The sequence below is a fragment of the Notothenia rossii genome (genome assembly GCF_949606895.1).
Source record: "Notothenia rossii genome assembly, chromosome: 8".
Lineage (NCBI taxonomy): Eukaryota > Metazoa > Chordata > Actinopteri > Perciformes > Nototheniidae > Notothenia > Notothenia rossii.
Window position 1 is genome coordinate 63,697,993 of NC_136906.1, and position 12,582 is coordinate 63,710,574.

At 39.2% G+C, this 12,582-nt stretch overlaps 2 protein-coding genes across 7 annotated transcripts in view; both read left to right on the plus strand.

Moving 5' to 3' along the window:
• Positions 1 to 9,076, plus strand: part of nkain2 (sodium/potassium transporting ATPase interacting 2) — a gene marked incomplete at its 3' end in the record, with an annotated part of 150,427 nt that extends 141,351 nt beyond the window's left edge. For 2 of the 4 annotated variants that reach the window (XM_079643473.1, XM_079643475.1), the window contains 2 exons: positions 2,350 to 2,431; positions 4,735 to 9,076. In XM_079643473.1, coding sequence (XP_079499599.1) covers positions 2,350 to 2,431; positions 4,735 to 4,744 — 92 coding nt within the window. Of the gene's footprint in view, positions 1 to 2,349; positions 2,436 to 4,734 lie in introns of those variants that run through there. The other 2 variants (XM_079643474.1, XM_079643476.1) reach the window with 1 other exon arrangement.
• A 1,842-nt stretch (positions 9,077 to 10,918) lies between these two features.
• Positions 10,919 to 12,582, plus strand: part of rnf217 (ring finger protein 217) — a 36,830-nt gene continuing 35,166 nt past the window's right edge. Inside the window, exon 1 of one of the 3 annotated variants that reach the window (XM_079646270.1) lies at positions 10,919 to 12,082. In XM_079646270.1, the coding sequence (XP_079502396.1) occupies positions 11,096 to 12,082 (987 nt within the window). In that variant the 5' untranslated portion in view covers positions 10,919 to 11,095. The remainder of the gene's footprint in view (positions 12,083 to 12,582) is intronic. The other 2 variants (XM_079646271.1, XM_079646272.1) reach the window with 2 other exon arrangements.

Sequence of the window (12,582 nt, forward strand, 5' to 3'; positions counted from 1 at the left end):
TTTTTAAGTGAAAACTCACAACTGGGAAAAACCACAATAATTTTAAATAATCTCATCATCATTGTTTATTTATTCACTAGTCAAAAATTGCCATCAAAAGACATATTGGAGACATCGGACATGTGGTTTACCCTGATAAGATATACGAAGCTTGAAAATAGTAGCCTAGACACTAAACATCAAGCTTTTACATGATATATTATTAACACATCTAGAAAAGGAGGAGTTCATGTATTATACAGAAAATGTACAAGCCAAAAAACTTCCCAAACATTTACCAAAAACCCTAAAAACTAAACGACTCTAATCCTAACTACTAAATGGCCTTAAATATGTATTTCATCATTCTTAACATTGGTTCAACATAGGTAAGATATATTCAACACAGAATGTGGTCATACAAAATCAGAACATCTGTTCTTTTATAGATCAGACTGCAGTTTCTGGGGCAATTATTCCTCTTCTCATTCGCTCGTTGGACAACCCCAGCACCTTATGAATAACATCAGAATGTTTAAATGAGCCTCTATTCAGCTTTATAGACAGCGCACTGACGAGGTTAGAGGCTCCATTTCCTCTTGCGTTGGAAGGGTCGAGCATGGCATAAAAGTCTGCTGAGATTATTCGACTGCAGCATGAATCGGCAGGAAACCCTTAGCGTTCACACCGGGCCATTCTGCCACAAAAAGGATCCTCACAAGAGAAAGGCAGAGGCAATGTCTCCTCTGCATTATCTGACTGAACGAGCACAACGAGCACAATGATCATAAAAATATCACATTATTGCAGCAGTCGAGAAAACCGCTGATAGACAAAGAAGATCATCTGTTGTCCCGTCGTGTGGTGTAATCACAATTTCACATGAATGCATTAAGAGGATTAAGTGAGAAGTGTGAAAAGACGTTGTGGCTTATGGTGACATTCTTTTACCCAACTTCGACAGAATTAAAGAAGAAGATTATTATGTATGAACAGATAGATTGAAGATGATCAGTTTGTTGGTCCGATTCACTAAAGCTTGGTTTCTCTTTTTTTAAGTTGTTTTCTTTAGGTAAGAAATATATTAAAAATAAAATGTACCTTGTCTTCTATAGATCTTAAACTATTATATATATATTATATAACACTAGAACTAGCCGTCGGTCTCCTCATATGGCCCGCTCTTGCGTCCCTCCAGATGAAAATATCCTGTTGATTACATTTAACGCATTGTTTTTCATCCGCTCAAATCCTCAAATATCGGCCTGTTATGCCACCCCTGCTCCAAATCCAAAACAAATGTATCGCTGGTTAGCTTAGCTTAGCATAGAGGCCGCACATAGGGGTAAACAGTAATCATGAATCTGTTTAAAGATCAAATCTGCCTTTGTCCGACTTACTTACATAATATTTAGTTTGTCAAATCTGATTAAAAACAAAAGTATAAAAACATTCAGTAGAGATGGGAGCAAAACAATGTGTTATTAAAAGTGGGTGAATACAGCTATATAAAGACAGACAGTAAAAAAAAAAAAGTGTTCCTTTTAACATTTAAAGCATGTACACATATTCTATTTGAAACCAAAAACATAAAGCATGATATTGTCATTCAAGGCGAGTGACTGTATGTTCTGAAAGCCAATAAATGAAAACATTACCGCACCATTACATATTCATGTGTTTTATTCATGGTATTTTAAATAGAGGCATAAACAAGCTAATTAGAGTAAAAGGATGTCTATGTTTGGTTTCCATGTCAGATTTGGTCTTATTTCCCTGCTTCTTGCCGACTTAAGGTGTTCTTAAAGCTACTTTCATCTCTACAGTGACAGCCAAATACCACATTGTACTTGACGCTATAGGAAACCTCACTCGATAAATAAGAAATTGCGCTGATCAAGGCAAGGAAGTACCCTTTTATGAGCTCTACAACATCAAAGCCCAAATATATATAAATATATATCATGGCTTCCTCTCTTCAAAAGTCCTAGCGCTCTGCCTCAGTCTGAGGAAAGCAACCACCTGCTGGCAGCCGCTCAGCCCGAGAAACTGGCGAGCCATCCTAGATAATTTAAGAGTTAAGAGTATTCTCAAGGCATAAATATACCGCTCCATAAGTCCTCTTCAAAATAGAATTACATCTGAGTCACATTGTGGTACAGTTGAGGCAGCATTTTGTTTTGAATCATTTGAATGCCAAAATCTGCCATTATCTAGTCAGAGCAGCAGCGATTAAGGTGGTGTTTCTGGTACACAATGTACCGTAGAGACGTCTGTTGGTGTAGGAGGCCCGATGCAATGAATCATCTGTGGTTGCTGGCTCCCACCAAGGATTTCTCTAATTGGTGCTTTTTCTTTTGTTCTGTGCAGTTGATTTTATAGGAGGGTTCGACTCGTACGGCTACCAGGGCCCTCAGAAGACCTCCCACCTTCAGCTACAGCCCATGTACATGTGAGTATAGCTGAAGTCTGTGTAATCATTTGTAATCATCATCTTTTAATCACATTTTATCACATAGGCACAATATTAGTCCCAATTATTATAATACGTGCATGTTTTGTGTTTTCATTTCTCACATACCCATCCTTAAACCCTCTTAAATCCAAACCCGCTATCAACAGCAAACATCGTTAGGGGACGTTTCTCTGTGTTTAATATCTGGAGTTCTGCAGTGAGGCTGATATTAGCACATTCTTGCCGCATCAGCGTAAATGTGTTTATCATGTATCAGCCCAAGGTCTCTCCTAGAACTTGTTGTAGCGCTTTTATCGCTCCCTTCACAAGTGGCAAGTGTGGTGTGTGAGAAAAAACAATTCTCGCTAAAACTGTTCATCATCAGCTGTTAAACCCAAATTAACTGAAAAGGGCATCCTCCTGATGTAATCCTTGTGCGATTTGTTGTTTTGGAAGCTTTTATTTTGTAGTTTATACAGTGATTTTCACAGACTCAAAACAACAGATGCCAGTTTGTCAAGATCTTCAGCTTTTCTTAGGCCCCGGAAGCCTATATGATAACACAAAAGGAGTCTGAGTCCAGGCTTAGGCATCCCAACATCAATCTGAATGCACTAAGCAAGAAAGCAAAAGTACACTGTTACAAACAACAAACAGAAATACGACTGATCACCTGCAGGAGACAGGTGATCAATAACTGTTTTTATTAGAGGAAAGAGCCAGGGCAAATTAGAGCCAGAGGCAGACGGACAGAGAGAGAAACTGAGATCAAGATGGGCGAGAGACTAGTAGATAGGTAGAGAAAACACAGAGTGATGGATGAAAGGTAGGACTAAACAAAGAAGAAAGGCAATAAAGGGCCCCTCTGTAGTTTTATATGTCCCCTGTGGAAGTCATAACACAGATCATAAATCATCGACCCCCAAGATAATGGCTACAAACACAAACACACACTTTCGAACGATAGCTGAAGCGTGAATACACACATCTGTAAATGTGCTGATAGACGTATTGTGCGCGTACCCTTTTGCGCAAACAGATATCGACACGCTCGTGTATGCACACACACACTTACACAAACATCATCAATATGCTATCATTGTTCCCCAGCTGTTCTCCCTTCACTTCGGTGTTTATTGGCCCCGGCCACAGGGACCAATAAAAAAAGGATCAGCTGTATGGTCCCAGTGGAAATCTCCAACACCCAACTACCCACACACACAAAATAACTTCACAAAAATTACCGCACTTCTTTGCAAAGACATGAAAAAAAAGATCAACTTATTGTTGACCTTCAAAAGCATGTTTTTCTCTGTGTGCATTCAAATGAGAGTTTAGCATAATCCAAAAACATCCTCACATCTAACATCACATCTTTCTTTTAAGACAATTGATGTTTTATTTATCCATCTGTTTTTACAACCTCACGATTCAGTCCTTGGTTGCACTTGTAGCCTGATGTCTTTCTCTGAGCTTAAAATTACATTAGGAATTATGAAACGTTGATGAAGAAACTAATTTAAGCCTTTCTTAAGTCAAGGGTCGATTAGTATCAGTGCTATAAGAGGGACATTTCCTCAAAGAAACGTAAATAGTCAACTTATTTTTGAGTCATAGCTAATGGACTACTTACTCACTAAACCGTTATAGGAGAATCCTACACTAATAAACTGCTCTAACTACCTCTCTTTAGCATTAAGCTAAGTTGCTTAGCTATTGTAACAGGGGGACATTACGTCTTTTTTCAAAATAACCTTTTATTAATATCGCTAACATTAGCCACCGTAAGCTAGTTTTAGAACTGAGTAACGGTGCGTTTTACAGCCAATTAATTTAACTTTTCATGTTTATTCTGATAAAAGTAACATTGTTCCATTTATTTTGTGTCAAGAATTTGTTGCTTACAAATTAAATAATTAGCTCTTCTCTTCTCACTTTTCCTGTTTTCGTCCTTAATAGTTGGGAGGAAAGTATCAAAGTCAGTATGTCCTCAAGCGGCCTCTTGAGTGTTATCTTTTGTAAAAATACACAGCACAAGTGCTTCAGCTGTCCTCATTGAACATTACAGTATGTTTTTCAGCCTATTTGCCAGAGTAATTCACTTTATCAAGGACAATCCTGAGCAAATGCACCACTAAGCATTTAATCACAAACCTCTTAATCTTTACTGTACTCAATTATACCTCAAGCAGTTTGGTTTTAAGTGGTTCACATTAACATTTACCGCTAAATCTATACTAAAGCAATAAATGGGATTCAGTCACTATTTCGTATAATCTTCTTCTCTCCTCTTTTTTCAGGTCAAAGTAAACCTAGGAGCGCTGCCTTACCAACCACCGCTGCTCAACTTTTACCACAGGATACAGAGGACACTAAGATATTCTGCTTCACCTCCAACCCCCCCTTCCAGTACTTGGTCACATTGCTTCCCTGGTCTGTCTTTCTGCTGTTTTTTTAATGGAGTTAGTTATGTTTCGTGATGAAACACTGGCCTCGTGTGGTTGAACACTGTAACTGTGTGAAACACCAGTACAAGCAGCTCCGGTGCATTTTCTTCTTGAAGGAAACAATCAGGAACCTTGCTTCCCTTTGTGATTCGGAGTATCTGCATTGTGAAAGAAACCAAAAGGATGTAAAGATCAGGATTTCAAGATGTTAACACTTTTTCTTCAAGCTGCTGCAGACAATGCAGATATGCCTGACCAAAGAGTAAAAAAAAAAAACACATCCTCACGTAAACAGAAGAGCCTGTTAAACCATCTCTGAAAGGTTTTGCTCTTTGTGCCTGACACATCAGACACTGGACTTCCAACCATACTGACCCTTCATCTAGTAACAAGACGACCGATATAGGAATGTCAGAAATATTTTCTACAGTTTCTGATTGGTGGAAGTTTTGAGCTTGTTACAACTCCAGACTCAAGCTCGAGCACACACCACACGCTTTCATCTGTCGTTCCATCAGAAACGTTGAATGTCAGTGCGACAGTTAGATTGACATACTTTCATTTAATATGTGCATGTGTATAAAAAACACACAGGCATTAACTGATGCATATGTGAATTCACACGCATGCACACACACACACACACACACACACACACACACACACACACACACACACACACACACACACACACACACACACACACATACACACTAAACAGATGTGTTAACGTTTTTACTGCTAATATGAATCTTAACGATGTTTACAATAGAAATGTAGTCTGCCGGACAGAGAGACTGACATACAGGAGACTTTTAAGGTCTAGCAATCTCAAAGGCCACGGGGTGTTTTCTGCCACATTAAACCGACAGAACAGATGTTCCACATGTGTCCTCCGGTCTCTTGCTGTCTAAATACTTTGTCTTCCATCAAAGACAGACCGGTAGAGGTATATAAAGATAGAACATTACAAAGAAAACAACCGCAGGAGAGGGATTGAGGTCAGGCAACAGTTTCCTTTCCACTTCAGTCCTTTTGTAGCTTCCCTTGTCACTCGCCCATCGTTAAAGCAGGCAAGTTTTTCCCTGCAGTATTTCTGAATAATATTTTTTTAAAAGCTGGCGGTCAGATCAAGTGTCCAATCTGCCAAATCTGAAGCATCCAGCTCATGTGAATAACAGAAATAGTTCACACTCTTCCACAGGCATACATCATGAGAAAAACAAACACAACAGAAATGACAATCACAGTTAAAGTGACCTGAATTTGATCATTGATTGGCATTTTTTTGTACCATAACAAATGTAACATGAAGCTGAAAAATGGCCATCATTGCATCTAAGTTAGTAAGTTAATGTTTTGATTTATTTGTTGCATATTCAAACCACTAGAGGATGAGATTGGTGAAAAAAAGGAGAAACTAAATGACTGAGGCTGAATCTGCGCTGACACTGCAAACGTTCGCCCTCGCCTGCAGACTAACAAGGACAAAGACGGTACCAGAGAGATTCCAGAGTCACAGCAGCTCCCTCTCTTCACCTCACCATTCAAATGTTAATGTTGAAAGTGCCAACCATATCACCACATGGACATCCGTGGAGCCTAGTTTCTGAAATCCACAGACTGGGAACAAAAATAATGGGTCTCCGGTTCAGTTTCTTGGGTTTCCATGTAAGAAAAATAGATAGAATACAGCAAGGATATACAAAAGCAAAAGAAAACACATTTGCATTCATTGCTGCCAGCAGGTTTTTTATTTTATTCTGCTCAGAAAATTCAACTGATTCCTTCTGGAAACGTAACTTATCATGTTGCATTTGTGTTGCAATCAGTGGAACAAAAGTTTGAGGCCTTCTCCGTCAACCAAGGAACATTTCTGTGTGGTAACACAGGCATGACGATGGACTATTCCCCTCTACAAGCTACAAAGTCCGCCCCCCTCTGCCAGATATCTTCAGCCGTTCTTGTTTTGTAACAAAACTCTGTTGGGTAGGTTCAGAGTCGCTGCCCCATGAGGCTCCACCGAGAGTCACTCCGGAGGACAGAAACAACGTTTTGTGTGTTTGCATGAGGTGTTTCCAAACTGTTGCGTATTTAATCTCATGCTGCGTGTGACTAACTAGCTACTTAAGATGGGAACTGTTTGGTTTGTTGAATGCTCCTCAACTCTCTTCAAAGAGTCCTAAATGTGAACTTTGTGATTTTTCTATAAATAACAGTCTGAAATGTCTGCTGAGTAAAGGAGATAAAATAGCTACTACAACGTAAAACGACGAAATGTAACTTTGAACTTCTAGACGTTTTTTAATCACATGTGGCCGTGTTTACTGTTTTTTCTAGTTGACTACTAATGTATGATGTTGTGTACAAGTGGGACTACTGTGTTTTATTTCTTCTAATTGTACAGTGTATTTTGAAATGAGAGAGTAAGAGGAGAATGGGAGGAAAGGGAATTAGTTGCACTATAGTCTGTAATTCTTTTATTCACCTTTCTGTCAGGGCAGGAAATTCACTTTCACTTCACCGGATAATTAGCGTTACAATTTTAATTTAGATTTGAATTGTCAACCAACGCCAATGATTTCTATTTCATAAATGAGAACTGCAGATGAAGCGTCTTGTTGAAAAATTCAAATCAGGAACTAAAGCTGTGAATATTATTAGAAGCATAATTGAAAAAGATAGTCGTTGGTGTAATTAGCTAATTTGAACTGAATGTGAATTTATTTGTTAATTTGTGTTTAATGGAGACGATTAATTAAATTTCACCTGGTATTGTGGAACCAATATTAACGCCAATCTGGCAGGAAATAGAGAAGATTTCGGATATATAATGTAACCCAAATGTATGTGTATGTATGTGTGTGTGCTTGGGTGTGCGTTTGAGACCTTGTACTGCAGTTCATTGTACTTTTCTGTCATGGTGAACTGAACAACGCTTAACCCAGAACCTGCAGAGCTGCGACCTCATCACAAACAAAAAAGGAAATAGAACTCATCAAGTGTCGTAAAAACAGCAATAACAACCGTAATAATATATTTTAAAGTAATAATGAAGACAGAATCTCCACAGTTTGTTATTTATCTTCACAGTTGCTCGATTACATTTAGACTTTGGAACAGTCAATAGGGCTTTTCTCGGCAGATCTAAGATTGCACATCTGTATATAAAGTGTTAAACATTTGCAGAAGAAGCTCGAGGCAAGCCGTTATTTTGTTAAATGTTGTTGTTGCAAAGTTCTAAATCTGTACTAATAGTTCAAAATCCCTCCTTAAGTATACTGTAACTACTCTATTTTAAGCCTACACATTCTGGCAAGAATTCATTGTTATTACTGAAATAAATAATAATTGTATGAATATTAACAAATGAGAAACACTATAAATGATTTAATAAATATTTGCGTATTTAAAAAATGTGCCCATCAAACTTTCAAACGATAAATATTTTAATAAAATCTTAAATATTTATGACTTAATTCGCAACAATCAAAAGTTAAGGTTTATAACAAATAGGTTTTATGTATTAAGAGAAAACCATTTAAAATCTTAGATAATGTTTTTCCTCAGGCAGATTTAATTGTCAGTGTCCCACTATCATCATTTTTGGATTCAAATGTAGCTTAATTCACAATATAATTAAGAAAATGGGTGTTCTAGTTCTTAAAATATTACATTTGGTGCTTGCATACTTTGTTTAATAAGAAAATGCAGCTGTTAAAAGGACACAATTGGAATATCATGTAAAAGAAAACTGTATAGTACCCATTACAGAACCTTGAGGTACTTCCCGGCTTAATGTATCTTCTAAATAAAGTTATTAGGCAACTTCTCATCTTAAAGAGTAAACATTTGTCATACAAATTGTTTAATACTCTGAAAATGTATTGCCCTATATTTTATTTTTTAACGCACCAGAAACAAGCATGTTATAGGAGTATTTAGAAAGTGCAATAACACATATTCATAATACCTTGGACAACTATTCACAATGTCAGTGTGTCATCAATGCAGGAACATGCCAGTAAAGTGGCATTATCCAAACTGTGCTCTGGGTTGACTTGGTAATGTTCACCATTGACTAGAACATCTATGTGGGTGTCTTCTCTTTTTATGATGGTTTTTCCCACAGGTGACTGACTGTACATAAACTAGACAGTTGGGAATAAAGTAGACAGTGGAGAAGGAAAGTTTACATTGTGTCCTCATTTATTTTGTGTCCTCAAATCCTTTACATCGGTGGTTGAGTTTCTGCTTAGCTAAATGTTTTGTAGAGTTTCAGTTAAAAGAAAGACAATTAAATCAACTTACAAAGTGACTGAAAAGAAGCGAAAGCTGTGGAAACAGGATCTAAAAAAACAGCTGAGGGTGACATCATATATCCTAGTGATATCAGTATGTCCTTAACTAAACACACACACACAGACACACACACACACACACAAATCGTTGCCAAGTCATTGCCGGGAAGCGCTATTGTTCCTTGGCAGAGGAAACGGTAAACATTAAAGGGAATTGAGTGGGTGGTATTCTTACATGCTCATTTCGTGCTCAAAGGTAAATTCTGTATTAAAAATCCTTAAAAAAAATGGTTTTACAGTAAAAAAATAAACATCTACCTAACGCTAGAAAAAAAAGCCCTGTGTGAAAGAAAACCCTTTTTTTATAGATGCAATAGGCTAAGTTTAAGATGGAGTAAATGCTCAAAATTAGAAATACTTTAAATATGTATTTGTGTCCTGCAGAGCATCCCCATTTTGTAACCTGTTAAAAGTGGAACAGTACAATCCAGAAAAATGTCTGAACGGTTTTTCAGGCTTTATGTAATAAGTGGATGACTTGCACTTGTATAGGATTTTTTAAATAATTTGCATTTTCCACTAAAAGCAACTGGGCACAGCCAGGACAAGTCAAAGCATTACCATGCCTCTTGTGCCCTATGGCATTGATGAGGATTTGTAACGGAGCTAACATCCCATTTTACAGGCGCCCCACTTAAGTTTATTCGAAAGTTTCGCCAACAGCGTTGAACGAAAAAATGTCTCGGTCCAAATGACTTTCATTTTCATGTGTTCAAGTGTCACCCTGTCGGAATGAAACAAATTCAAGTTTTGGGGATTTAATAATTATGAAAAGTGTGTGTGTGTGATGCAATGAAAAGTAAGAAGAGAGCAACCTTTTGAACACTATATGTAGTCTGCTAGATAACTATAATATATATAATATATATACTATGTTACCTTGGTTGGTTATTTGCTAATGGTTACACAAGCCAACAAATCGTTATGACATAAAGTGGCCAACATCTGATCATCTCATTTTCAGACAGGTTTTTATATAAATGGATCAGGACAAAACGTGAGCAAATATTTTTTCCTGAAACTTTCAGAAACTCTTTACACAGAGGGGACACATGTGTATGTATAACAGACAGGAAAAAGTGGATTTTGAATAATAGGTGACCTTTAAGATGACGGATATTACCAATGACATTCGGCGGATTCAGGGCTGTCACAATATCAGATTTCAGAACACAATTATCGCCTTATTAGGGAAACTACATTATTTTACACTTGCTCGTGTTATATGAAGCATCAATAAATATGGCAAAATAGAAATCATAAAAAATAAGTATATTTAAAAAATGTATGCCTATAGGCTACTACCACATTTAGGTAGATGAGTGAATAGTTCTAAGGTTGATGCTGAATTAAATTAGAATTTAAGATTATTTTTAGTTTAATGCACAAATTGTATAAATACAAATATTGGTTGATAAGATGATACTCAAAGTCATACAAGATTGTGAACAAAACAAAGAAAGTTCAGGTCTTGACATTTGATGTTTGACAGAGGCTCTTGAGAGGTCAAGAACTTTAAGATACGGTGAGAAAAGTTGATCCACTTCATATTTTTTGTCGATATTGAAAAAGATGTCTTTGGTTAAACTGTCCCCGGTATAGCTGGAGCCTCTGGGGGGCTCTATTGCTAGGCACTGATGTAATTTGTCACTTTGGCCCAGGTTGTTCTTTTCATTTCTCTGATATTTGTCAATCTGCCCATGTGCACCCCACCGCTAGGCTTCCCATCGGCCTATCGCTGCTCTCCTGCATGCTGACGCCGAGACCCGGAAGCAGCGAGCAGCCTGCTTTGTTTTGTTTTGGTAGTAGGAGTTGGGTAAGAGGTGGACAGGCCAGGAGAGATGCGCTGATAAATGGGGAGAGCCATATCGGGGATGGAAGATGAAGGTCCGATAACCGACGCCTGTACAATGCCGAGTTTTATCAGCAGTTTGGAGGAGGGGAGTGTGAAGCTGTCCCGCCGCCGCTACTTGCCGACTGAAACTTCCTTTACGGACAGCAAAGTTGAATGGTCGGTCAGAGATTTGAGCCGCCGTGTCACCAGGTCTACCTCGCGATTATCTCTGGACGGAGGTGAGCGGGACCCCGGGGAGAGGAGCAGCGGGGGGGAGAGGGATGCGAGGGGCAACAACAACAACAACTGCAACGGTGGCGGAGGAGAGAGGAGGAGAGCGAGCGCTGTCGAGATTTTGAGGAGGAATTTCGGGGTGTCAAAGTCTTCCTCTCTGTGTCTGAACACAAGCAGTCGGATGCCGCGCGGCGCAGAGCATGAACACACCGAGGGGACCGTTAATAACGACGTTTCAAACGGTTATGGAACGGAACGAGGCGAATGTAAAAAGTCGGAGCGTGAAACGGGCGAAGTGGGGACTAAAAACGAGCCCACCCTGCGCGAGGTTACCACTTCTGCTGTTCACGGAGTTGAATTTGTGAGCGTTACAGGTGAGCGTCATTATGCATATGACAGTGACAGCAACACGGTCACTTTAGACGAGCCTTTTTACCCTAAAGAACACATCTACTGCACTGTGTACTGTATCGCTAACGACAGTCAACGAAAAGACGCTGAAATCACAGGCGATGTCACCTCTGACGCAACAGAAATGGACTTTGAGGCAGAACAGGACGCGGGTTCGACTCCTGAACCGGCCTTGTACACATTGGAGGACCTGGTGGACCCTTTCGGGGACATGTCTCACCGGCTGTCCATGGAGCAGGACGGTGCAGAGACTGCAATGCAGAGTTGCCGGGTGTGCCTGGAAGATGAAACCATCGCACCCCTGCCCTGCTGCAGGAAGGCCGTGTGCGATGCGTGTCTGAAACTCTACGTCAGCTCCCAGGTTGGTATGAGGGAGGGAGTGTGAGGAAAACGGGGATTGTTTAGTGCTGCAGGGTGTCACAGTGCTGAGGTTGAGCCTGTCCCAGAAACCAGGCAGTGCTGGGTCAGCCAGCAGCTGGTGAAGCATCCACAACTAACACACACAATCTTCCCTGTCACACTCTTTATGTGTGATATTTGGCCTGGAGCTGGCCTTGAACAGTCTCTCCCTACATGTTTTGATTAGACGGGCTCTCTAATAAATGAAGGACAACATTTAATGTAATAGTTTCTAAAATGTCACAGTGCAGCATCTGCACGTATCTTCAATTTGTGATGACAACTGTTATTTTTTGAATATGGGTCACCAGCAATGACAAATTCTGCACTAAAATAGGATTATTTCCTTGTCTCAGGCTAGGCTCACCTATTGAAGGAAGATCTCACCATCAGATACCTTTCTTGTGTTCTGTTGTGTATTATTAGTCCAGTTATAATCCAACAACACACACACATGTTCTT